The 26,535-nt window shown below is 55.2% G+C and overlaps 1 protein-coding gene across 4 annotated transcripts; it reads left to right on the forward strand.

Annotated features, from left to right (window-relative positions):
* Window positions 1-243: 243 nt before the first annotated feature.
* Window positions 244-26,114, forward strand: TNKS1BP1 (tankyrase 1 binding protein 1). 4 transcript variants are annotated; one of them, XM_043969868.1, is made up of 12 exons: window positions 244-400; window positions 3,278-3,386; window positions 4,735-5,407; window positions 7,672-7,750; window positions 9,123-10,343; window positions 12,005-14,454; window positions 22,057-22,408; window positions 23,087-23,234; window positions 23,705-23,841; window positions 24,264-24,421; window positions 24,799-24,874; window positions 25,735-26,114. In XM_043969868.1, exons 2-11 carry the CDS (start codon window positions 3,293-3,295, stop codon window positions 24,857-24,859), a joined length of 5,373 nt encoding a protein of 1,790 aa, XP_043825803.1. In that variant the 5' UTR covers window positions 244-400; window positions 3,278-3,292; the 3' UTR covers window positions 24,860-24,874; window positions 25,735-26,114. The 4 variants fall into 4 exon arrangements, with proteins under 4 accessions (XP_043825803.1, XP_043825804.1, XP_043825806.1 ...); XM_043969869.1 differs by lacking the exon at window positions 244-400 and adding an exon at window positions 1,420-1,558; XM_043969871.1 differs by lacking the exon at window positions 244-400 and adding an exon at window positions 2,840-2,871.
* The last annotated feature ends 421 nt before the right edge of the window (window positions 26,115-26,535 follow it).

Here is a 26,535-nt window from a genome sequence, read left to right on the forward strand (position 1 = left end):
GCTCTAGCCCGTCGCCTCGGTGCTCCCCGCCCCTTCTTCAGCCTTTCCGCGGCCTAGTTGCGTCAGGAGCTGGGGGGAGGCTGAGTCGCCGGGCGCGCGCGCCCCTCGTTTACATAAACAAGCATAATGGCGGAGAAGGCGGAGCCTACGCGCCCTCCTCCCCGCGAGGTTGGGCCGCAGCGCTCCGCCTGAAGGCGTTTCGGGCGGGGTCGGCAGCTCATGAATATGCATGACGGCGGGCAGGGGGCGGGGCCGGGAGATGCGGGGGCGGGGCCTCGCCCGGACTCTCAGTGGGTCTGTCCCGCGGTGACGGCGGCGGCGGCTGTGGCTGGAGCCGGGCCGGGCTAAGACCGGGGACGCGGGCGGCGCAGTCGAGGCGAGCCGGAGCCCCGGGGAGCGTGTGAGTGAGCGCGGACGGGGGCGGCCCAGCGGAGGAGGGGGCGGGGCCCGCGCGTGGGGAGGGAGGGAGGGGCGTCGGGGTGGGGGGAGCAGGAAGAGGAGGGGGCGGGAGGGGGGGTTACACCGTGCTGGGGGTTGGGGTGGCGCGGGTGCAAAGTTTCCCACGGGCCGGAGGGGCCGCGAGGTCTGGGGAGGCTCGAGGGCCGCGGAGCTCGTGCGTAGGTGGGGGGCAGGGCCCCCCTCCAAGCCGAGGGCGCGCGCTCGAAATGCGGCCGAGGCCGAGGCGCCTCCGAAATCCCCAGAAACCCGGGAAGAAAGAGTGGGAGGGCTGGGGGAGGGGGCTCGGGGGCGGGGCGGGGGAGGGGGCTCGGGGGCGGGGGCAGCCGTGGGTGGAGACGGGGCGTCGCCGCGCCCTCTCGCCCATCCCCCGGGCGCCGGGCTGCTCACGCGCCCCCCCCCCCCCGCGAGTGCGCCCGGCCCCCCCCCCCCCGCGGGGCCGCGTCCACCATCATCCCCCGCCCGGGCCCCCCCCCCGGCTGCGTCTCGTCCGGCGCCCACGTCCGCGCCCCCCCGCGGGCCGCCCTGGGGCCCCTCCGTGGGCCCCCCCTCGCCCCAGCTCGTCGGCCTTTCTGCCCTGCCCTCCCTCCGTTGACTCGGCCCCGTCCTCCGCCCCCCCCCGGGAGACCCCCCCACGCCCACCCCCCGCCGTCAGGCCCGGAGCTCTCCACGTCTCCACCGCGGCCGCAGCACTGGCCGAGCTGCCGTGCGGCGGCGGGTGATGGGCGGCGGGCGTACAAAGGCCGAGGCGACCCCGGCGCCCGCTCCCTCCGCCCCCACTCCGGGAACAGACCCGCGGGAAGGAAGTCCTTGTGCCCCCGGGCCGGTGGCCTCGTGCCCGTCGGGCTCCGCAGGCCGGCCCGGCCCCTCTCGGCCTCCCAGGCTTCATGGCCTCCCCGTGCAGGTGGGCTCCCCCGGCCCCTTTGTCCCTCTGGGGGCTGTCTCAGCCGGCCCCCCGCCCAGCCCAGAAGCCCGGCCGCCCAGGGTCCCCTGGCTCCTGACCCCGAGCCCGCAGGATGGAGAGCCCCCAGACCTCCCCAAGCCTTGTTCTCATTCTGCTCCTGCCTTCTGCTTGTCCCAGCGGCTCTGACAATCCCCCTAGGTGAGACAGGTTCCTGCGGACTCCCTCTTATCCCGGGGGCCCCTCCCCAATCCCTTTTTGGGTTCAGAGGTCCAAAGACAGTTTCCTTTGTGAGAAATACCCTCTGCCCTTTCACCTCTAACTCCCTCCCCCAAACACTAGCACCATTGTGGTTTTTCTCCACCCAAACTGCCAGGCTTCATTCAGTTCCTTCCCTTCCTGCTTGGAGGGAAGGGGGGTCAGATCTGCAAAAGCTGGGCCCTCAATTCAGTGTGATTCCCCCCCCCCCCCAGCCAGCTGGGGTGTGTGTCATGGAAGGGTGGTTAGGCCCCAGCCTCCCAGCCCAGTGGAGATCAGGTGCAGGGTGTGTGAATTAGGTGATGGGAAGGAGCCTGAGACTGCCCCAGAGGAAGAGGGGCTAGTAGCTTAGGCCCCCCTCCCCCCAGGCTGGTTCTGAAGGCTGGAGCTGATGGGTGAGAGGGTGGGATTGGAGAATAAGAACAGTAGAGGTGGGGTCAGTGTGAGGAGAAGGCAAGGAGGTGACTTACCACAACTGGGGCAGTGTGGGAGTTAATGGAGAGAGCTAGGAATGCAGGCACCTGAGGGGTGGGAAATGCCAAGGAGAGTGAGAGGCCGAGCAGGAAACAGTTACTGTCCGTACAGTTAAGTCATAAATGCCAAGAGTATTAGAGTGAATAACAGAGAACAGTTACACAGGCTTGGGGGGCAGGGTGTCCATTCTCCAGGTAGGACCATAACTTCTTTCTGTGGCAGAGCCCTGTGGCCCCGCAGGCTCTGTTCGATCTCCCCCAATCTTTTGCTATCAGTCTGGAGGCCCATACCTCTCCCCCTTTGTCTCCTGCCCCAGTAGACCTGTCACTTCTTCAGAGGATGTGTGCCCAGCGCTCGGGCCTTGGTGACCAGGAGTCAGGGCTTCTAAAGCCCTTACCCCTTTCTCTATGGGCGCAGGGCCTTCTCCTTCCTCTTGGCGAAGAGCTAGAAATCCAGTGGGAGGCCATTGCTATAGCAACAGGCACAGGCCCTGGCTTTACCTCATTAAATTCCAGGCCGACGCCAGAGCGATTGAGAAATTAAAAAAAAAAAAAAGAAGAAAAATGTATTCCAGATGTTTACTTTTTATTCCCTGTTTTTCCGTGTTTGGATGGAGGCAGCTCTGACAGAGGCTCTGAAGGGAGGGCTGGGGAGGCAAAAGGGGGGGAGCCAGGGGCTGGGAACCACTCCCAGCTGAGGGAGGGAGACTAGGAAGGGGCTGGGGCACTGGGGCGGAGCAGCTGCAGGTTGGCGTGGATCGAGTTTTTCCCGTCCCCCACGAGGTGAAGTGATTCGCTGGAGAGCTCAAGCCTCTGAGGCCCAAGTGCCCTGCCCGGCCTAGTGCCCTCTGTTGGGAAGTGGGTGCCCACAGGGGGTGGGGGGTGGGCAGCTGTGAACGTGGGAAAGGTAAGTGGGGGCCTGGTTGAGGAGGCTGGGCTATTCCCAAGAGCCTTGGGTGACAAGAGGGCCAGGGAGTGCTTCCAGGGGCTGGGCTTTCTGCTGTGCGCCCCACTCTTTCCCCTTCAACTTTTCCCCTTTTCCCGAATTCTCCCTGGCTAGCCCTCCACTCCCTTCCCTTGTCCCTCTCGCCCTCCCTGCCCAAGTTCAGCTTCCCTTGGCCCCTAATCCGGGCTGTGTCTTCCTCTCCCCTGATTTCCCCTGTTCTGTCCTCTTCCGCTCCTTCTTTAGGGTCTGCTGCATGTGATGAATTTATCCACTCTCAGGGAAAGCTCCCCCATGGCTTCCCGGCCCCCCCAGGAGATGGACGAGGAGCTGCTGCCGGCTGGCCCAGAGCCAGGTACAGATGGGAGCAGGGTGGAGCTGGGTGCTTGGGGAGGGAGACGCTGTTCTCCCAGGAATGAGCCTGGGAGCTCATGATGGGAAAGCTGGAGGCAAGAGGGAAGGGGAGGGGAGTGATACCGGAAATGTGGAAGGAATTGGAGAGGGCATCTCATCATCACAGTTCCTCCCGAAGAAGCCCATGGCTTTCTCTGCTTGTTATCAGAGAGGGCACTGCCTTAGGAATGCACAGGTGACTCAGGGTGAATCATGGCACTGGGAAGCAGGGGTGGAGAAAACCCCCAGGCCATTCCCGGCTGGTGCTCTGTGGAGAGCTGGCCTGCCTGGCTGAGCCCCTGGATGGCCGGCCTCACGGAGGGGAGCCTGGCTGCAACGAGGGATTCCTTTGGGTGACCCCTATGGGGATGAGGGATTTGGGCGCCCTGGGTTCAGGCCCATGAGGCAAAAGAGGCCGCGTCAGAGCAGAAAGGACCCTGGCCTGGGCGTTCACAAGCCCTCTGTGAGCCCTGCTGCTGGTGGCCATGGGCGGTGCGCTCGGCCCCTCTGAGCCCTGCTCCTTTCGTCTGTGAGGATAGCTTAACTTTCTGCGGTGCCTACCGTGGGCTACTTTGCTGAGCGTTTTACTGTTACTATCTTTTCTGGTCCTTATAACAACCCTGCACAGTAGATGCTGTCATGATTGCCATTTTACAGATGATGAGAATGAGGCAGGCAGAGGCCAAGTGACTCGTCCAGGGTCACACAGCTAGGAAGAGTCTGAGGCCAAATTTGCACTGAGGCCTTCCTGACTCCAGGCTTAGCACTCTATCCATTCTGTCACCTAGCCAAGATATACGATATGACAAATCTTGTGAGGCTCAAGTGACGGTCACTAAGCATTTTGTATATGGCAGGCCCCCTGGAGCTACCTGTCCCCTTCCCTCAGGAGGCAGAGATGTGTAAATGACTAGGTACACATACAAGCTCTCCGTAGGGGAGGTAGGGGAAGGCAGCAGCAGCCTGGGGGTCTGTGGGCTTGGGACGGGGGTCATCCTGCATAAGGTCGGGTTGGGGTCTTGAAGAAAGTCAGAGGAACCAAGAAGGGAGCTGCAGATCGGACGGTAGCATGCCTGTAGAACACTCGGCAAACCTTAGAGGCCTCAGTCTCCTCCTCTGCCAAAGGAGGAGATTCGATGAGACGATCCGTGAGGAAGGGCCCTTCCAGCCCTGGAGCTGTGTGACGCTGGGGGTCTGTGAACGTGCCAGAATTATTTTGTCACCTCATTCGTATTTGTTTCATTGATTTGGGAACTGGTATGTGCTTTCCAACATCTGTCTCGCGTCTTCCTCTCTCCCCTTCTTTGTAGGGGACTCAAAGGCCAAACCCCCAGTCAAGCCCAAGCCTGAGCCCCGGACACTGCCTGCCAAGCCGGCTCTTCCGGCCAAGCCCAGCCTGCTGGTGCCACTGGGACCGAGACCCCCCCGAGGTCCCTTGGCAGAGCTGCCTTCTGCCAGGAAGATGAACATGCTGGCGGGACCGCAGCCCTATGGCGGCAGCAAGCGCCCCTTGGCCTTTTCCCCTCGGCCAGCCCCGGATACACCATCCACTGGAGCTAGCCCTCAGGAGGCCAACAAGGATGAGGGCGCCCCGGCCACCCCTCCAGCCCGATGCTCAGCCCCCACCGGGGTCCGGAAGGCTCCTGCTCCTTTCCGCCCACCGTCAGATCGATTCTCCACCAACACCGTGGAAGAGATCTTGGCCAAGATGGACCAGCCTCGAAAAGAGGGCCCCCCCAGTCCCGAACGCCTTTGGGGCTCCCGCCTCACCTTCGGCCACGATGGCAGCTCCCACTATGGCCCACGAGCCTATGGCCCAGTGCAGAGCCCCAGGCATGAGGAGGCTTTGGCACAGAGCATCTCCAGGGATCTGCCCCAGGAAGAGCAGGGGCAGGAAGAAGGAGGCCAGAGTCCAGCTGGGCGAGGCCCTGCAGAGCCCCAAGAGGACCAGGCTGAAGGCGCTAGCAGCAGGCTAGAGGAGAGGTGAGAGAGGATGGGAGATTGGGGAGGGGGAGACATCCTCCTCCTGTGGGAGTCTTGCGGGACCACCCTTGGGCTGCAGGGCTCAAAGGAGCTTTGAAGGGCATCGAAGCTCAGTCCCAGATTGTCCAGAGGAGATGAGCAGCAGGTGGTTGTTTTCTGTCATGTCCATTTCCCTGGCCAGGGTGGGATGGGGCCAGGGGCTCTGATGTCACTATGCCTATGATTGTCCCTTGCAGGCTTTTAGCATATGTGGGCCAGTGTTAAACCCTTATTACTAACCAGTTGGGGCCTCCTCTGAGCCAAGGGAAGGGAATTAGAGTCCGAGGACCTGGGTTTGAATCCTGGCTTTCTTAGGCTGTGCATCCTGGAACAAAGTATTTTGCCTCTCTGGGTTCCAGTTTTATCTGTCAAATAAAGGCATTGGACCAGAGACCTTTAAGGTCCCACGCAGCTTTTGGGGGTTTTTTTTGTTGTTTTGTTTGTTTTTTGGTGAGGTAATTGGGGTTAAGTGACTTGCCCAGGGTCACGTGACTTGCCCAGGGTCACACAGCTGGTAAGTATCAAGTGTCTGAGGTCAGATTTGAACTCAGGTCCTCCTGAATCCAGGGCCGGTGCTCTAACCACTGTGTGACCTAGCTGCCCCTCCTTGCAGCTTTTAATCTATAATCCTGTTTCAAGGAGGTTTCAGGCCTCTAGGAGACATAAGCCAGGGACACAGGTAGAGGAGGCAGAATAACTTGGCTGTTTGATGAGTTGCAAGAATGGTATATGGAAGAACCCACATTTCCATAACAAAATCAAGGAGTTGATGATTTATTTTACAGATGGTTTCACCATCTGGCTCCTTAAATAGCAGATTCCTGATCCACCCCCCCCACGCCCCCCCAGTGCATCTAAATCGTGATTCTGTTTACAAAAAATGTACTTGCTCACTTCTTTTAAGGAATGCAGCAGACCTGTAACCCCCCCCTCCCCCAGCCCTGCCCGCCTGTTGGGATGGGAGTGTGTTGTGCATTGTGGGCCCTCTCAGTGGGAGGCATGTCCTGAGCCCTGGGGGGTCATAGCTGAGCAGAGATGGAGCAGAGTGGAGATGTCAGCTGTGGCTCAGCCCCCTCCTCCAGGCACAGGAGCCAGCCTGGGGCCAAACTGCCTTTTTGGGGCCTAGTCTGGCCTCTCGTTGGGCGAGGAGGGTGGCAGGGTGGGGCTGAGTGCTTGCAGCTGAGCCAAACCCGGAAGGAGGAGGCACCTGCCCAGCCAACCTGGCATCTCTATCACCTGGCTGGGAGAAAGGAATGGGGGGATGGGGGAAGACAGTGATGGCAGTGAGGTTAACCCCTCCTGTGCTGTACCCAAGCTTTCTAAGAAAGGTGAGGGGGCAGCCATCCTTTCTTGCTGGGTGGAGGGCCCAGTAATATGACAGCCCTGGAAACTTCCAAGTTAATACCATATTTACATAGCACCTTCCCCATAACCACTCTGTGACATGATGTGTTTGAATATTAATTCCCTGGTTTATGGAAAAGGGAAGGAACCGAGGCCCAGAGACAAGTATGCAGCTTGGTGAGGCCATAGTGCCCAGAGCTCTGGGGCCTGGAGAAAGAAGACCTGAGTTCAGATGTGGCCTTAGATACTTAGCTGCGTTACCCTGGGCAAGTCACTTTATACCCTTTCTACTTTGATTTCCTCATCTGTAAAATGAGCTGGAAAAGGAAATGACAAACCACTTCAGGATCTTTGCCAAGGAAACCCCAAATGGGGTCACGAAGAGTTGTATATGACTGAAACAACTGAATAGATGCTAGAACTGGACTTGTCTTCCTTCTCATTCTGCTTATTAAATAATGACTAATACTTACTAAAACAAAAAAGTATTAAGATAGAATAGGAATTTGTTTCATCTCCTTCAGAATGTAGCTCCAATGTGAGATAGAAGGCAGGAAGTGTGTGTGTGTGTGTGTGTGTGTGTGTGTGTGTGTGTGTGTGTGTGTGTGTGTGTGTGTGTGTTGGGGGAGAAGGGAGAGAAACCCCAGCCTCTGTCCTCAGAGGATTTCAGTTGGAATGTGAGGGATGGAAAATGGCTCGCTGCATGGGAAGCATCTGTCATTTGGCTGCTTAAGAATTGTAGCAGATCATATGGTGGTGGCGAAGCCCTTGTGGACTCAGCTTCCTCTCTCCCCAGGGACCTTTCTCTTTCTCCTCATTCTGTAACAGACTTCCAACCAACCGTCTGTGTCTCTCCTTCCTGTGCCCCCCCAACCCCACAGGTTTGTCTCCCCCGACCTGAAGTCCAATGGGGACCTGGCATCCAGTGGAGACCTGGCAAGCACAACATCATCCCATGAAGTAAGTGTCCCTTGTCCTAGAATAAAACCATAGAACTTCAGCCCTGGGAGGGACCCAATAGACAATGTCAGACTTGAAGGTGTTGGGGCCAGAAAGGATTTCAGAAGAGATGCCAACATCTGAGCTTAGAAGGGGACCTCAGAGCTTATCCAGCCCAACCGACCCATTTTATAGAAAGAAAAACCAAGACCTAGACACAGGAAAAACTTTTCTTAAGATCTCAAGAGCTCAAAGCTAATCAGTGAAAGAGCAGGGATGAGAAATCGAGGTGTTCTCACGACTAGCCCAGGGTCTGTTCCCAGACCAAAAGCAGTGGAGTCAAGTTCTGTAGTTTGGGGGGGTGGGACTTAATGCCATCTGCTCCCAAAGTGGATCCTCCTCCCCCTTCCTCTCCCTTTTCTGACCTGGCCCTTCCTGATAGGGCCTCCTAGGCCTCTGAGACCCCAGGGCCTGTAGGGGAGGAGCAGGGAGGGCTGAGGAGAGGGGGTTGACACCCCCTCCCTCCCTCCATTCCCCTCTAAGTCCCTCCTCGAGGCCGGGCTGGTGTCTGTCTGGCTTGTAGGGTGAGGGAGCCTTTGACTCATAGCCCTGCCTGTGGTAAGAGGGGATGGGTGGGGCTGCTCAGGATGGGGCCCAGGCTCTGCTGAGTCTTCGCTGAGAGTCCGTTGTGAGGGAGAAGGACCAGCATCAACATGAGTCCTGCCCCTTCCTGTTTCCTCGGCTTTCCCCCTTCTTCCAGGGGCCTTTTCTAGATTATTGCTCGACTGCCCACTTCCTCTCAGATGAGGTGGCAGCTGCTCACAGGTGGGATAGAAGGGGCTCCTAGGGTATCAGAGAGTCAGATGTGGAGCTGAAAGAGATGTGCAGAGCCTTCTGGTCCAACCCCCTCGATTGATAGATGAGGAAAACAGGGTACGGGGAAGTTAAATGACTTGGCCAGGGCGATGCAGGTAGTAAGTGGCAGAGCCAGAATTTGGACCAGGGCCCCTAGACCGAAGGTAATCCTTTCCATAACGTCATGCTCTTCTGGCCCCCAAAGATGACAAAGCACAAGCTCGCCCTTAGGGCTCGAGCTTGTTTGTCCCTGTCTGTGGAGTGGACGTCCCCTTCTCTCTGAAAGGAACTTGTCCAAAGGCTTCCTTGGAGCTTCAAGACAGAGGACTTAGGCAGCCAGATTGGCAACTTCCTTTCCTCCTTCCCCATCAGCCTCTTCTCCCGACGTCCTTCACAGTTCTTTTCATCCCTGTTGTCCATCTCACCCAGGGGAGGGCAGTGGGTTGGAGTGGGTAGAGGTAGCCGGAGGCCCTTCTGCCTGCTCCCTGTGCCCTGTTCATTGTGCTCGGATGGGTAATGATGACTTTTTCCCTCACAGGCTTCCAGGTCTTCAGTCCATCCACACCACGTCCCTTCTTCAGGCCCACCGAGTTCTGTGCCTCATGATAGCTCTCCTAGCCCTCAGAGAGCTCCAGGACCCCAGAGCCCAACCCTCCCCAGAGAGGAGCCACCTGAGCCCCAGAAATCACTTGGCACATCCTTCCCATCGGGGGACGATCCCCCCGAGAAGGCCGCCAGCCCTGCAGAGGCCCCCAGGGCCCCCACTCCAGAGCCCCCCCAGGTCACCTCTCCCCAGACCCCACCTCCAGGGGGCCAGTTTTCGGAGCACTTTCGTACATTCCCCCTGGAGAAGAAGGAGGAGGAGGGCGGAGAGTCAAGCCTCCGGCCCCCCCACCTGGAACAGCGCCGCTTCTCAGAAGGTGTGCTCCGGCCCCCCACCCAAGACCCGAGGAAGCTGGGGGGGTCTCTGGCCGCCTTGCCTCAGGGCCAGGGTCGGGGGGGCGGCTTGGAGCAGCCCTTTGGGAGCGGGACAGAGTCCAACTGGAGTTTGTCACAGTCCTTCGAGTGGACCTTCCCCACCCGGCCTTCGGGCCTGGGAGTGTGGCGACTCGAATCCCCCCCCCCCTCCCCCATCACTGAAGCTGATGACTCTGGTCTCTCTGAGGGGGAGGGGGAAGAGGCTGATGGGGGTAGGAGCTCCAGGCCAGCCAGGCCTGCCTCCCGGGCTCAGAGCGAGAGCTTTCACTGTGGGGTCTCCCAGAACCAACTGGGAGATGACAGAACTCCCACTCCCTCCAAGCCCCCATCTGAGCTTCATCCCAAAGGCCCGGATTCACCGAGGCCGTCGCTGCTACAGCAGGCGGAAGAGGTAGCAGGAACTGAAGAAGCACTGGCTGGACTAGAGACCCCCCTCCCTCCCACACCAGAGGAGGCAGCCTTGCCCGTCCTGGAGCCTGCTCAGGAGCAGGAGCCTCCCCTCCCCCTAGCTCAGCCTTGCATCTTGTTTGCCGATGCCCATGTTCCTGAGCAGGCCACACCCTCCCAGGAAGATGCCCCAGACCTGGCAAAAGCAGAGACCAGCCTGACCAGACCTGAGGGAGGGGATCCCCCAAGAATGTCACCTGAGCTGAGGGCCCCTGAAAGTGATGCTGGCTGGCTAGACAAGCTCCTGGCCTCACCACCTCCCAGTGCCAATGATGCCCGGAAAGCAACTGTACCTGAGCAGTGTGAGACTCAGATGCCCAGTGCCAGCCCTGAGGTGAGGGCTGACAGGGGCCCAAGGTGGACTGGGGCATAAAGAGGGCTGCTATTTGGGCTTAGATCTTGGACCCGATGCAGAGGTTTGCTAAGATTCTACGTGTCTGATGGTGTGGGGCTGCCGAAGGGAGAAACAGAATGTTAGACCAAGAGAACTTAGGCACGGAATGCCAGAACTGAGAAGAACTTTAGAACATGCTAGGTCAGAATTGGGAAGGCCACTAGAACGTAGGATGTGTGAGCTGGGAGGGCCCTTAGAACACAGGATGTGTCAAGGCTGGGAGGGCCCTTGTAAAATGTTAGAGCTGGAATGTCTGAGCCAGAAGGGACCTTTGAACGTAAAGAGAGCTGGGGGACCGGGAGAAGGCCTTTAGAACACAAGTTGCAAGAACTAGAAGGGCATCTAGCAGGTAGAGTGTCAGAGTTGAGAGAATTCTTAGAACCCAGAACGACTGGGCTAGAAGGGATCTTAGACTATGGAACATCAATCAGTTAGAGGGGACTTAGAGATGATTAAATGCCAACACTTCTTTTTATGAAGCAGAAGAGCGAGGCCCCAAGAGGAGATGGTGTGTTTTACCCCAGGTCACACCACTAGACGATGGCAGAGTCAGAACTAGAACTCAGGTCTCCTGAGTGGTATTCCAGTTTTCATTCCACCCTTGTTGCCCTTTAATAGAGCGCCCTAAGTTCAGATTTGTTCTTCAGTTAAGTTTTTGTCAGATTGCCAAGCCAGAGGTGGGGCCTGGGAGAGGTGGTGTGCAGGTCCTGGGCATTCAGCCATTGTGTTCCTGAGCTGCAGCGGGTGGGTGGGCGGGCAGCCGAAGAGGAGCAGGAAGAGGAGGAGGAGAAGGGGTTAAGGGCTAGCTGGCTCCAAAGCCAGTAGGTGTGTCTGTCCTGGGCTATGTGTGACTCAACTTGTTTCTGGGAGGGGCTGGCTGCAGCTGCTCAGCCTGAGCCAGTGTCTCTCTGGGAGCAGTCAGAAGTAGTCAGACAAGTCTGGGAGAAGGGAGTGCTGTCTCCCCCTCATTCTTAGGGCCACCCTGCCACTGTCAGGCCTCACTCGGCACCCCAGGGTGGGTGGGGGTCATGGCCCAAAGTGGGGAAGAAAGCAGCACATCGATCCTGGAGCGCCTGCTGGCCAACGCAGCCCTGTGGGAGGAGGCGGGCCGGGCTCGCTCTCCAGATCCAAAACTGGTGTCCCGGGTCATCAAGCCTGGGGGGGTAAGTGTGGCCTGGAAAGACAAAGACATCTTCAGACTCGAGGGTGCAGCTTCTCTCCTCACCCACATGCTAGCTTCTGCCAGGGCTGATAGGGTAAGGGGCTGTGGGGGATGGGGAGAGTCTCCCTGAGGGAACAGATTGGGGGCTCCTTTGTGGATCCTGGCTATATGGAGATTCAATAAAGGTAGGGCTATTTCTTTAGGCATGGTGGACCTATGGGGCATGGACTCCTGGGCTTGGTGATGCAACTCCTTTCCTCCCATTACCCCCTCTTACCCCCACCTGAACAGCTTTGTTTCTTTTCCCCTTGGTGTGCAGTCAAATCTCTTCCAAGGGATCTCCAAGAGATGGGGTAAAACGGCTTCACCTTGAATCCTGTGTGTGTCTTGGGTCTTACCTCTAAGCATCATTTTAATTGTACCTTTTCTACTTTTGTAGGGGCTCCTGGGATGGGCTCAGAAAGACCTGAAAAGTGAATTTGGAATTGGTGTAGACTCGCACACTGGCACCTTCAGCGCCTCTTCCCCCTGGGCCAGAGAGGGCACCAGAGGCTATGGCATTGGGTGCTCAGGTTCCAGTGAGAGGGATTGGGTCATTGATGATGGCCGTGTAGGGGCAGCACAAAGCCACCGAGAATGGAGTCATGCCTATGGCATTGGCCAGCCAGGGCTGAAAGAAGAGTTTGATACTAGCAATGGAGACCAGACCAAGGAGCATATCCTAGGAGGGGATTTTATGGCTCAGGAATCTGGGAAGGCAGATCAGCTTGGGACTTACAGTAGCCAAGCTGCTGACTTACAAGACCAAGAATTCGGGAAGAAAGACCCAATTGGGACTTACAGTAGCCAAACTGCTGATTTACAAGACCGAGAATTTGGGAAGAGAGACTCGCTTGGGACTTACAGTAGTCAAATTGCTGATTTACAAGACCTAGAATTTGGGAAGAGAGACTCGCTTGGGACTTACAGTACCCAAGCTGCTGATTTACAAGACCAGGAATTTGGGAAGAGAGACTCACTTGGGGCTTACAGTAGCCGGGATGCTGATTTACAAGACCAGGAATTTGGGAAGAGAGACTCACTTGGGGCTTACAGTAGCCGGGATGCTGATTTACAAGACCAGGAATTTGGAAAGAAAGACTCACTTGGGGCTTACAGTAGCCGGGATGCTGACTTACAAGACCAGGAATTTGGGAAGAAAGACCCACTTGGGACTTACAGTAGCCAAGCTGCTGATTTACAAGACCTAGAATTTGAGAAGAGAGACTCACTTGGGACTTACAGTGGCCAGGCTGTCAAATTACAAGACTGGGAATTTGGGAAGAGAAATTCACTTGGGACTTACAGTAGCCAGGATGCTGATTTACAGGACCAAGAGTTTGAGAAGAGAAACTGGATGAGTGACTATGGCGGTAGCAGCAAGAGAGATGCAGATTGCCTGGAAAGAACTTTTGGAGAGAGAGACCTGAGTGGTGTGTTCAATGTGGGACACTCAGAACAGCAAGATGAAGAGTTTGGGAAGAAAGATCAGAGTGACAGCTATTACTCTAGAGAGGCAAACAGGGAAGAGATGTTGGAAAAAGAGACCGAGGGCTTATATGGCCCTAATACTTCTAATTTACAGGACCAGGAGCTTGGGGAAAGAGACTTGACCAGTTGGCCCAAAAGCAATGACCATAACCATCAGGGAGAATTTGGGAAGAAAGACCACGCTGACACTTACAGGAGCAATGATGCCAACCGCCAGTCCAGGGAATTTGGGAAAAAAGACTGGCCTGCTGAATTTGACCAACAAGACATGAGTCAGACAGAGAGGGAATTCAGTTTAGGGAGACGAGATTGGACCAGTGACTTCCGAATCGAAGGAACAGAAAAGAGCGACCAATTTGGTATCATTGGAACTGATCGAGGCAATTGCTCAGGCCTAGGCAGTCTTAGTGGCTCAGATACAATGGGAAGCACCAACTTTGTGTCACCTGGGAAGATTATGATGGGACAGACACAATGGACTGATGATCTGGGCCTCAGGAACTTGGATGTATCTGGTTGTGTGGGATCAGAAGGGTCGAGTGAGGCCCGAGAGCATGGTGTCGGACAGACTGACTGGTCCTCTGACCTGGGCTTAAGTATCACGAATATGCCCGGTGGCTTAGGGAATGGAGGGCTTGGGCAATGCAGGGAGCTTGGAGTAGGACAGAAAGACTGGACCCCAGATCTTGGACTGAGAAACATAGATGTCTCAGGGGTCATAGAGTCCACAGGGCCCAGTGAGGCTAGAGAGTGTGGGGTAGGACAGACAGACTGGGTTCACAGTTTTGGGATGAGGAATGAGGATGCACCCAATGATACGAAACTTGGAGATCTTCTGTTGTCAAGGGAGCATGGAGTAGGACAGGCGGACTGGACAACCGACCTTAAGCTGAGCAGCACAGACCTGGGCACAGGGGGCAGCCTCAGAGAGCATGGTGTAGGACAGATGGACTGGCCCCATGATCTGGACTTGAGGAACACGAACCAATCTAGTCCCCTGGAGTTGGGGGGTTCTGGTGAGGCACGAGAATGTGGAGTTGGACAGATGGATTGGCAGAAGGACTTGGGGCTCCGGAACACCGACCTTTCAGGTAGCTTGGATCTTGGAGGTCCAAGTAAAGCCCGAGAGCGTGGGGTTGGCCAGGTACACTGGTCTGGCGATGTGGACCTTGCAAGCCCTCGTTTATCCAGTGGCCTGGAGTCTGGAGAGCCTTCAGAAACTCGGGAGCTGGGAGTCGGGGAGGTGAGCCGGCCTGGCATTGCAGATAGCCAGTATGGTGCCGACTCCTCACAGCCCTTGGAGGATGGTGTGTCTGACATGGGGATGGACTCAAGAGAAACCGCAAACTCAGGAAGCAGGTAAGGGAGCCCCAATCCAGGGCAGAGTGGGCCCTGTCACACTTGCACTGGAGTTGAGGTAGAGACATGAAGGCCTACCTCCCAAAGGTTTATTTTGTCTTCCCCTGCCCCACCACTTTTTTCTAAAGATTCTATTGTATTTTCCTCCTGAAGTTTGGGAGAAGTGAAAAATGACAGAATTAGAAAGCATAAAGTGTTTAAGATAATAGCATTTATGTAGTGATTTAAGTTTTGCAAAATGCTTTACAAATATTGCCTCATTTTATCCTCACAACATCCCTGGGAGGTAGGCACTCTTATTATCACCATTTTGCCAATGAGAAAACTGAGGAAGATAAGAGGTCAATTGACTTGTCCAGCTGGTAAGTGTCTGAGGCTAGATTTGAATTCAGGTCTCCCTGGCTCCCAGCCCAATACTCTCTCTGTCCACCAGCTAGCTGCTTCTAAGATAAGATGTTCATATATTGCTTCCCAATATTTAGTCCCCAAAATGGTTTCATCAAACTTTTCAGTAGGAAGAATTTTCTGTAAAACTTCCCACAGTATCAGATAATAGAACAGTGGGGGTAGGTCAAGGTACCAACTCAAGTGCATGATGCATTTCGCCTCTAGTGGGGTCTAGTCACTTTGATGTAAAGATAGATGGACTTCCTCTTAGGGACTTTGGAGATGGAGGTTGGTATATATGTGTCTGTCCTAAGTAGGTCCCCAGGCTCTGGGAATAAAGAGAGTATTGGCCAGGCAGCCATTCATTCCTGTAGGGGTGAGAAACCAGAAGCCTCCTGCCCTACTTCCTCTGGAGGCCCTGGGCAGAGGGGTGAAAGCAAGTCCCAAGATTGGGAGCTGGAAGGAAGTTGAAACCTGGCTTCTTTCCACCTGGTGACCCACGGTCCCAGAGAAAGGATACTTCTTTATTGAGAGGCCAAACCTGGTTACTTCACGAGCAGGGCAGGTTAGGCAGAATAGACCCTCGAGTCACAAAACTAATAGAATGTTTTCTGATTTGAAAAGGATAGAGATTCTTAGGTATTGCCTCTATTTTACTCCTCCTGCCCACCCCCAACCTTTTCTTTTACCATCTCTTGGTGCTGCTGCTTCAATTGTTAAGGGTCTCCACTCATGGCTTCAGAAGAATTTCTCAGGCAAGATGGAATAGGAGCTGGTCAGGGAGCATGAGGATGTGGTGTCTGGAGTCTCATCGTTGGTGCTTAAGAAATGTTTTAGCAGAATCCTCCTCAAGCTTTTCCACAGTGGAAGAACCCTGCAGTTGAAACAAAACTTTAACAGAAAGCTTGTAGTAAAGTCTTCTAAAATGATTTCTTTTTAATGCCGTTTAACAAAAAACATGAGACTGTTTGAAAAAAATGCAAACAAGAAAATTGAGGTGGTTCAATGTGCTTTGCAGCAGAGTTTGGGAAACGCCGTGTTAGGAGGTAAAGGAAGGAGGAAGGAGATAAGACTAGTCAGAAACTGGTGCTGTGTGATACCAAGGGATGTCAAAGGAGGCTCTGAGGATGGGGTGGGCAGGGACGAGGAGCTGAGGTTAGAATTGAGGGGGAGAGAAGGAGAGGGGAGGGTTCTGAGCCAGCAGGTATGGGTAGATAGAGAAGGTGAGGGGTCTGGGGAAGAATTAGGAAGAAGGTACTACCTGAGGAGTTCTGGAATACAGCGGTAGAGGCGGGGGAGACCGCTGCTAGGAGCTTGGAGGCAGGGCAGCAGAGCGGAAGGGTCACTGTCCCAGCACTGGCTGTGCCACAACTGGCTGTGTGGCCTCAGTTTCCTCAGCTGTAAATGGCCTCGTCCAAGTTGGGGAAAGAAGGCCAGAGTCTGGCCGCATGCCGCTCCATCTTCCCCCTCCTTCTCAGATGTCTTGACTTCCTCGGTACTCACGCCTCACACTTAACACGTTTATCATCACAGAATCTCTATGGAGCAGGACCTCGGAACATTAGAGCCGGAAGGAACTTTAGAATCGCCAGCATTGTATCCACTCTCTTCACTTTACAGATGAGGAAATTAAGGCACCGGGAGGGGAAGCAGTTTGCCCATGGTCACAGAAAGGTATTGGTGGAGACAGGATTCGAACCCGGTTCTTTGACCTGTACCTGTGGTGCTTTTAGCCTGGCCCAGGCTCCTTGCTTGGGTCCAGCGCTGCTCTGGGCTGTGCTTCCCGGGATGCTGACGGTACAGTCATGTCCTTGGTGCCCCTGTGGATCCAGCAGCCTGTCGGGTGGGCTGGCACGCACCTGGCCTAGAATCACAGGGCCCCACTCGAAAGCCTGATCCATCTGCTTCCTCCCTGGGGAATGCTGGGCCAGTCAGTCTTCTCAGCTGTAGGAAGAAAACAAGAGGGTTGAACCATGCGACTCTAAGGCCTCTTGCAGCTTGAAATCTGTGATTCTCTGGAAAGGGGATGGGCAGGGTTCTGCTGCCTCTGGAGAGAGGGGAGAAGGGAGAGTGGTGCCTTTTGGGGGGAGCCTTGGAAGGTGAGGCAGTAGGGAAGGGGAGCAGGAGGTGGTGCTGCTCCCAGAGTTAAAATATGGCCTTAGACACTACCTGTGTGACCCTGGGCAAGTCACTTAATCCTCTTGCCTCAGTTTCCTCATCAGTAAAACGAGCCACAGCGGCAAATCACTCCAGTATCTTTGCCAAGAACACCCCAAGTGGGGTCACAAGGGGTCAGACATGACTTTCACAACTGGACGGCAACAATATGTAGCAGGCTGCTACTGTGCTCAACCCCGAGGATACCAGTCCCTGTCTTCAAGGAGCTGATGTTCAGATGGGGAATGGCTGAGGGCCAGAGGCAGCACCGGGACGAGTAAAATGAGGTGGAGATGAAGTAGAAGGGAGGCTTGTGATTCCAGAAAGAGGCCAGGTGGGCTGAGCCAACCCAACTGATTCTGAGCTTCGATCTCTGTTACCTCCTTTCAGACTTCTCAGATCTCCTTGCTTTAGATCATCTGACCAGCCAACCGTAGCCAGGGGATCTTAGACTTTAGAGGATCTCTGATCTCTGGTTGGAAGGGGCCTAGGATGCCATCTGTATCCAGGATGGTACTCACCCAAGGCCACATGGCTAGGAAGTGTCAGGGGAACCCACGGGCTCCCAAATCCACAGCCAGTGGTCTTCATTGTAACATAATTCAAGGATCCCCTTGCTTTATGCAGGGAAGAATCTCATTGTGGAAAGGAACCCAGTGGGGAATCCGTTTGGAAAGTGAGGAAGCAGATGGTTCCCTTTCACTTCATCTGAATCCCTACAGCTGTGCAAAGGGTTTCTTTTAAAGAGTCATACATGTATCTATGTGGGGCTCTCCTTTGGGTTAGGGGAAGATCTTTCCAATATAGACTAAAGGAGATGTAGAGCTCTGCTTGGTGCAGACACAGTCACACCAGGAGATGCTAAGCTGAGCAGGAAGAGCACATGGCAGGGTGAGTCTCAGCCATGTATGCTAGGAGATAGCTGACTGTGGTGACTCTGCTGCGGGGGCTACCCACAGAAGGTCCAGGCCCTATTGGCTTTGAGGTGGACCCCACCTGAGGGTCCTTCCTACCCTGAGGGCTGTGGCTGGGCCTGATCATTGCCCTGGTTTGAGTGACCAGAAGTCTTTGAGTTACTTGAATGTGCTGTGGTCATCATGTCAGGTTTTTCCTGGGCCCTCTTTTCTTTTCACTGTCTCCATTTGGATCTCTTTAGGTCCCACAGGCTCAAGTAGCATCTCCATGTAGGGAATTCCCAGATTGATATATCCAGTCCTAAGCCCTTTCCGGAGTGTCAGGCCTGCATTACCATTGGGTTGATGTTCCAAAGGCATATTAAACTCAACAAGCCCCAAACAGAACTCATTGTCTTTACTACCCAAACACTCTCCTTTTCCAAGTTTCCCTACTACAGTTTGAGGGCACTACCACCCCCCCCAGACACCACTTTCCCCTGTCTCCCCGCCTCTACCTTCTCCCTCCCCCTCCTCTCCTTCCCTCCCAGTTCTCCCTTTCCATCCCCCTCCTTCTTTCCCTTCCCTTCTCCCTCCCTCCCTCTTCCTTGGGCCTGATCTCGTGCTGATCAGTACAGAAGCTTTAACCTGTTACTTTTTCTGAACCGGGACTTTGCTCCTCCTTAGGCAGCATGGTGACCCTCCAGCCCTGGGTGATATAGGTGCCAGACTTTGTCCAGACACCTGACCAACTTTAGCCCTACTGCAGCTCAAGCTTTTCCATAGCCTCAGCCTCCAGCATGTGCTGCTATGCCTGGCCTAAATCTCGTTTCTGTATCTCGTTGTCTGTCCAAAGCCACCACTTGGCTGTGGGCTCTCATCCACCACCTCATTGGTCTCTCTCTGCCTCCCATCTCTGCCCATTCTGATTCCTTCTTCATTCGGCTGCCATGTCCCTCTCTTCTCAGGGCCTCATTCCACCAGGCCTTAGCCTCTCATCAACTCCAGGGGCTCTCCACAGCTCCTAGGGCCAAAGCCTTCACAGCCTGGTCCAGCCTGTGCCTCACTCCCACCTGCACAAAATGACCCAGTGTCACTGGCCCTGCTAGTCTCCTGAGCCTGTACCTGGGGATGCACTGTTCCCCAAATCACAACGCTCCTCTTCCTCACTTGCAGCTCCTAGATTTTCCCCTCCCCCCCTCCCTCCAGAGGCCTTCCCAGCCTTCAGCTGCTATGGCTTTTCTCTCCCACATCTGCTTCATATGGATTTGTACACATCTAGTCATTTGCATGTCTCCTTCATTAGAATGCTAGCATTATGGGGAGCTGGGTGGCACAGTGGATAGAGCACCGGCCCTGGAGTCAGGAGGACCTGAGTTCAAATCTGGCCTCAGACACTTAACACTTACTAGCTGTGTGACCCTGGGCAAGTCACTTAACCCCAATTGCCTCACTTAAAAAAAAAAAGAATGCTAACATTATCACTCTATTTACCTTTCTCTGTGTCCCTGGTGTTCAGCTCAGTGCCCAGCACATAGGAAACATGTATTAATTGTGTGTCGATAGGCCGAGCTGGCAGGGACGTCAGAGATAAAAAAGAAATTCAAGACTGTCTCATGATAGCCAACCCCACCCCCAACATACTTGAAAGATGAAGCAGTCAGTCTCAGGAAAGATTAACTTGCCCAGGGTTACCCAGTGAGTTGGTGCTTTTAAGATGATATTTATTTATTTATTTGTTTTTAAAAAATTTTGAGACCCAAATTGTTTCCCTCCCTCCAGTGTCTCACCTACTCATTGGGAAGGTAAACAATACGATATGAAAATTAAACATATGAAATCGTGTAAAAATATATCCATATTAGCTATGTTGCAAAAAAAAAAAAAGCAAAGTTTAAAATGTGTGCTTCAGTCTCTCTTCAGCGTTTACCATTTCTCTCTCAAGGTGGAAAGCATCATTTATCATGATTGCTTTGGGATTGCTTTGGATCATTGTGTTGATCAGAGTAGCTAAGTCTTTTCACAGTTGATCATCCTTGTAAAATTGTCTTTACTGTGTACAATGTTTTCCTGGTTATGTTCACTTCACTTTGAATCAGTTCATATAAAGGCTTCCCAGGTTTTTCTGAAACCTTGTTATTTCTCATAGCACAATAGTATTCTATCACAATTGTGAAAAACACAACTTGTTCAGCCGTTCCCCAATCGTAGGCATCCCCTTCATCTCCAATTCTTTGCCACTTCAAAAAGATCTGCTATAAATATTTTTGTACAAATTGGACCTTTTCCCTTTTCTTTGATCTCTTTGGGATATAGACCTATGAGTGGTATTGTTGGGTCAGAGGGTATGCACACTTTTATAGTCCTTTGGGGATAGTTCCAAATTGTTCTCCAGAATGGTTGGGCCCGTTCACAGTTGCACCAACAGTACATTAGTGTCCCAGTTCTTCCTCATTCCCTGTAGCATTTGTCATTTGTGAGTTGGTGTTTGTGGCCTCCTACCCAGCTGTGTTGGGCCCCAGCCTCTGGATTGACCATTCCTCAGGCCCTGTGACCCTGTAGGCCAGTCAGATTCGTCCTTGATTCTGAACTGAAAGGGGCCTCGGTGGTCCCATAGGCCAGCTGTCTTTGACAGAGGAGGAAAATCCATGACTTGCCCGAGGTCAGAGCGTTTGGACCTCTCAGCCTTTGTTTCCTCATCTACAAAATGGGTGTAGTCATAGAACCTCTGTCTCTTTAGGAATCGGGATGGCGTGGGGATCAAATGAGATAACATGCGTGAGGTGCTTTGTAAAGCTTAAGGCTCTCTTTTATTATTATTTGTATTATCATTATTACTTTTTTACCAAGTACCACACCGACTGTTGGATCTAGAAGGGACCTTGGAAATCACTGAGTCCAAACACCTCCTTTTCTAGAGGAAGAGACTGAGTTCCAGAAGGGAAGAGCCTTGTTCCGGATAGTCCATTGCCTAAGTGGGTTGGCCGGAACCTAACCCCATTATACCCTACTCCTCTTCCCACAAGGCTGTGCTCTCCTTGTCCCTCCCCGTAGCCTCCATTTGATTTGCTGTGCTCAAGGCGCTGAGCCACTTCTGTCCAGATCTGGGCCTGGCCCCCAGGTCTGCTAATGGCTCAAGCAGCCCTCCACAGGATGGGAGGTGGAGGAAGTGGGGTGGGAGGGAGGGTGCGCCACAGCAGGGTCAGCTTTGCAACCCGCCCCCTGCCCCCCACGAGCCTCTGAATTCTTCTTAGTGGGGCCTCGGCATCTCCCTGCCGCCCTTTCCGTCTGTTTGGCTGGAAGGTGAAGCCTCACACTACATGGACATTCATCTTTCCCAGCCTCCCTGGTTACTTCTGTTTGCTTCCCCTCAGAGAAACTGGGACACAGTCCCCTGGGCCAAGGGCACGACCCTTGTGTCAAGCCTGCCTCCAGCTTTCATTGTGTAACAGCCCCGAGGACTGGACTGCCACCGCTCAGTCTCGAGCTGGCTTTTCTTCTCTCACTGTTGCCTTCCCTGGCTTTGGTTCCCATCAGTCAGAGGCTTGGGGAAAGACAGAGCGACTCAGGTGGCCTGTCATTCCCCCCTTCTTGGGCTGCTTGCTGGCCTGCATCCGTCCTGTATGCTGAGCTTTCAACTGTTTCCAGCCCTGGCAGGGGACTACCTGTGGTCATGTTTGTGTATGTATGTGTACGTGTGTGTGCACACTGGCCAGTCAAAGAGAGGATATTAGTGTTATCTGAATGGCATTTGAACCCGGGTTCCCCAACACCAAAACCAATTCTCTCCCACGCTGAGCAGCAGTCAGCCCTAAGGGGCCCAGTCTCTTAAGGAAATGATAAACAAAAGCTCCCTTTTATGTAGTGTGCTTCTCCACAATTGCCCCTGCCGACCAGGTAGGCAGTGCAAAGGTTAGGCTCCTCAGGTTCTAGATGAAGCGGTCTGAAGTGACTTTCCCAAGGCCACACCACCAGTGAGCATCAGAGGCAGGACTTGAACCCAAACTCCATCTGTTGCTCTTTTCTCTGCATGTTGATGCTGACAGATTCTGAGGAGCCTGGTAGGAGCTGGGAGAAGATAGGGAGTTCCAGAGTGGGCAGGAAGCCTGCCGGATCGGTCCCCCTGGTGGTCCTTAAGCCTCTCCTACCCCCTTTCCCCCCACAGCCCCAGCGGGTGCCGTGCCCGGTCTCCACCTTCTGGCTCTCAGGGCCTGTTGCAAGACATGTTGGCCAACAGCACTCCCAGACCATCTGGCCAAGAGAAGGCGGCCTTGGGTCCTAGGGGCTGGTTGGAAGAGGAGGAAGAAGAGGAAACGATAGCACATGATGAGGAAGAGGAGGAGCCGGAGCTCAGAAGGGACCCTCTGCCTTCTTGCCGGCCCCAGCCTGATGGCGAGGCCAGCCGGACAGAGGAGGTGGATGGTGGCTGGGCCTCTCGGGGGGATGGCCCAGCTGCCCCAAGGCTGCTCCCCAGCCCTCCCTCCCGGTTGTCCAGCCCGGACTTCTCCTTTATAGAGGTCAGTGAATGACAGGGCTCGGCCTCAGTCACTGTGGGCTTTCTAGGTGGGAAGGATCTGCTGTCCATGGTTGGGGTCTGTTGAACTCTCTTTAATATCATGTCAAGAATTAAGTGCCTTCTGTTTGCAGTACCCCTTAAACCCTCCCTGAGCCTCTTTGGGCATCCTTAGAGGACCCAGCATGTACTGTCTCTGTGATTTGGGCAAGGCCTTTGAGTATTGAGGTGGTATTGATGGGGCCTGGGTCGTGGGTCATGGGTGGAGCCGGGCAGATGGGCTTGATTTCAGGGATGCAGAAGGGCTTATTTCATGGGAGGCCATGGATTTCAGGACCGGCAGGGCCTTAGAGGGCATCTCGTTAAATCTCTTATTTTACGGCAGAAGAGGCTAAATAACAACTAGTGTGGAGCCTGAATGCCAGGCCACTGGTCCCTAGTCCAGTCCTTTTCCCTTCCAGCAGAGGGACATGAGGTGTGGGCAGGGGGGTCGGGGCATTCCACCTGTACCTCTCGGGTACACTGTGGTGACTGGGGAGCTGGGGCTGGAGATCGCTGGAAGCTGGTCTCCAGCATCAGGGCCATAAATGGCCAGTTAGGAGAAGACAGGACGATTCGACTGGACCAGATCTGGGTCAGATGAGGGGCAGAGGCAGGTTCAGGTGCTTCTCTTTGGTCCTAGGACACAGAGGTTCTAGACAGTGCCATGTATCGGAGCCGTGCCAGTTTGGGTCGCAAGCGTGGGCACCGTGCCCCTGCCATCCGGCCTGGGGGGACCCTGGGGCTCTCAGAAGCTGACCATGACGCCTGGATCTTCCAGGACTCCACAGGTGGGGAAATGGCGGGGGGGGGGGGGGCTGCCTGAGGGACAGCCATGGGATGAGGCTGCTTCTGTAAGGGGCCTGACCGCATTGCCCCAGACAACTCAGCAAGGGAGGATGCTTAAGGCTTAGTGCCCCCACTTTGCAGCGGACAGAATTGAGACCCCCGGAGATTAAGTGACTTGCCCCATTTGATGGGTCAAGAAGCAGAGCCAGAGGGAGGGACATCCCTGAGTGAGTAAGTAACAAGGCCAGGCTTTGGGCCGAGCTTCTGCCTTCCAGGTCTCCCCCCCCCCCCCCCGCCGCTTTCCATCACACTGCAGTCTCTGGACACCCACTAACCTGGTGGGGAGGGGTTCATATGACATGGTATAGTGGACATGAAAGGGGTCTTAGTGATTTGGGGCTGAGCCAGGCCAGGACTGGGGCCTGCTGTCCGTGCTCAGCCCCTCTGCCCCATCCCGGCTGTCCTTCTCCAGAGCCGAGGACATCCCGGGTACCGTCTTCAGATGACGAGGTGGTCGAGGAGCCACAGAGCCGCCGCACACGGATGTCCCTGGGGACCAAGGGCTTGAAAGTCAATCTGTTTCCTGGTCTGAGCCCCTCTGCTCTCAAGGTAGCCGGCAGCCCCGGCCAGCTGGGCTGCTGGGGGGGGGCTGGAGGCAGGGCCGGAGCCAACGGCCTCCCACAGGTGGATGCCCCTGAGCTGAGGCAGGGCCGGAGCTGCAGGTAGGGTGGGCATTGTCCCTGTGGGCCTGGTCATTCCCTTCCTGTAGCCAGATTGCAGATGGACCATTTAATACGACCTCTTCAGTTTGCAGAGGAGGAAAGTGACCCCCGAGAGCTTAAGTTACTTGTCCAAGGTCACACAGCTAGTGTCTGAACCAGGATGTGAACGACTTCTGACCTTAGGTCCAAGGCCCTGCTGTACCAGGCTGCCTGCCCCCACCGAGCTTCCTCCTTCCCTTTCCCTCCTCCCCTCTTGTTCTTTTTCTTGGGCTCCCTTTGCTGCCTGTGACTTGATCTTTTGAAACACAGGCTAAGCTGCGTCCCCGAAACCGTTCAGCTGAGGAAGGGGAGCAGGCGGAGAGCAAGTCGACCCAGAAGGAACCTGCCGTCCAGCGCTCCAAGTCCTGCAAAGTTCCCGGCCTGGGGAAGCCCCTTGCGCTACCTCCCAAGCCAGAGAAATCCTCAGGGTAGGTGGGAAGGACCTGAGGATCCTCCCACACAGGAGGCCCTCCCCCATGTGCCCAGAGAGACATCTGCTTGTCAGGCCCAGATCAGCGTGGGCCCAACCCGAGCAAAAGCTCCCTGAGCTGCTGGGTAACAATTTGCTCTCTGTGAGCATCCCCTCCTCCCTCCTGAAGCTCCGCCCCAGCCCTTCTGCTTTGGGAGCTGCCTCTGCCCGGATCTCGGATCTCGACTCAAGTGCACGGTCCCCTCTCTGACGGGACGTGATTCAGTGGCAGAGCCTGCACTCCATCCTGTCCCGATGCCACCTCTCCTGTTAGCGACTCGATGGCCTGCTTAGGAAGGCGTCGGGCCTCACTCTCTCTCTCTGTCCGCCATCTAGGTCCGAAGGTTCATCCCCCAACTGGCTACAAGCATTGAAGCTGAAAAAGAAGAGGGTCTGAGGTGCCGCTTCAGAGGTGAGCCGGGGGCCCTTCCCCAGGACCCTGTGGCCTCCACCGGAGCCTCTGGGCATCTCTCTTCTTGAAAGACAAAACATGTCGTATCTCAGGCCTTCCCAGTGTCATCCTGAAGGATCTGGTTCTTGGGGGGCTACCAGAGGTTGTAGGACTTGGGTGCTGTCTGAGAGCTCGCTGCGAGGGTGTTTGAGGAGGGCCTTCCCAGGAGCGGAAGGGCCCCCAGCCGGGTCCCAGATTCCGTGACACTGGCTGGCCTTCACGCTGGTTGTCAGTGCTTTCTGGCACACATCCTGGTCTCGTCATTCCCCCTCCACCAAAGCCCTGCTGGGATGCAGCCTAGGGTGGGGTATGTGTGTGTGTGTGTGGGGGGGGGGGTGTTAGAGAGCAGTCTGACTTTGAACGCTGCCCCCCAGAGTAGCCTGGCTTGGCAAAGGGTAGAGGGCATGACTCATCAGGCTGCCCACAAGGGCATCTCACAGTGGCAGGGACTTGTGGTCTTCATCAGAGGAGAGATTGTACATCCAGGGTGGATTGTAGAGGTCGGGTACCCCCTCATTCTTCCAAGATAGAAACTGGGACCCCATCAAGTCAGTGACTTGCCCAGGGTCTCTTCACAGTGAGGCATTCACAGCTCCTTGAATTACCCTTTGTATTAGTGTCACCTGCAGTAGCGATCACAGCTGGGGTTTGCAGAGGGAGAAGCAGGCCCGGAGCCTTTGGTGTCCAGTGTCCAGGGACTTGAGGACAGAAGCCGTCCTGGTGGAGAGGGAGGTTCATGGGAGTCGGAGAAGGGGCCGCCCGTCCTCGGGATGGAGGAACCCCCTGCCCCCCATAATCAGCTCTTCCTCTTGCCTTTGCAGGTGGCTCTTCTGAAGCAGTTCAACCCTGTGAGGCCCTGGACCAGGGAGGAGGGCTGGAGCTCGGGTGGCCCGCCCCTCACTCTAGCCTCCTCCCCTGCCCCGCCCCCAGGCACATTTATGCACTTTGTATCCCCGCCTCCTCCCCTGCCCCTCGGGATGCAGTCACTTGAGTGGTCGCCGGTGTTGGCCCCTCCCTCCCTCCGGCCCTTTCCCCACCCCCCCCTTTGGGTTTTCTTTTGATACCACTTTATAGCATTTTGATAACAGCCTCGGATTTTTTGTAATGGGCGGTGGGCTGCCCCCTCTCTGCCCCCAGGAGCCCTGTGGAGACCAAGGACGTTTTGTCACTTGAAACAATAAAGTTTTTTGGGGATTGGTGATGGAGGCCCTGCTGTGTGTGTGTGTTCAGGGGTCCCGGACTCCAGGCAGCACATCCATCCTAGGGGAGGGACGACTGCCCGGGCGTTAGGCCAGGTTCAATTTGGTTATCGTTGTTTAAGCACCCACTACAGACCAGGCCCTGCCCTCGGAGCTTACGGGTATTGGGGGAACCTTTCACAGCTGAGCATGGGTGAACACAAGGGGATGTGTGCAAGAGACAGGGGAGGTCGAATGAAGGACACTTGACAAGCTATCACTGACCTGATGCAAAGATGTCTTTTCTCCTTGGGATGTCGAGGTGATTCCGGAGCTGCTTGAAAAGTGGGTGCTATTGAGGGTTTCCTCAGAGGGCAGGCTGTAGGGCTTGGACACGAGATATTTTCAGTTTTGTCTAGTTCACCCCTGTTACAAATGAAGGAA

Source organism: Dromiciops gliroides, chromosome 6 (assembly GCF_019393635.1).
Source record: "Dromiciops gliroides isolate mDroGli1 chromosome 6, mDroGli1.pri, whole genome shotgun sequence".
In the NCBI taxonomy this organism is placed as follows: domain Eukaryota; kingdom Metazoa; phylum Chordata; class Mammalia; order Microbiotheria; family Microbiotheriidae; genus Dromiciops; species Dromiciops gliroides.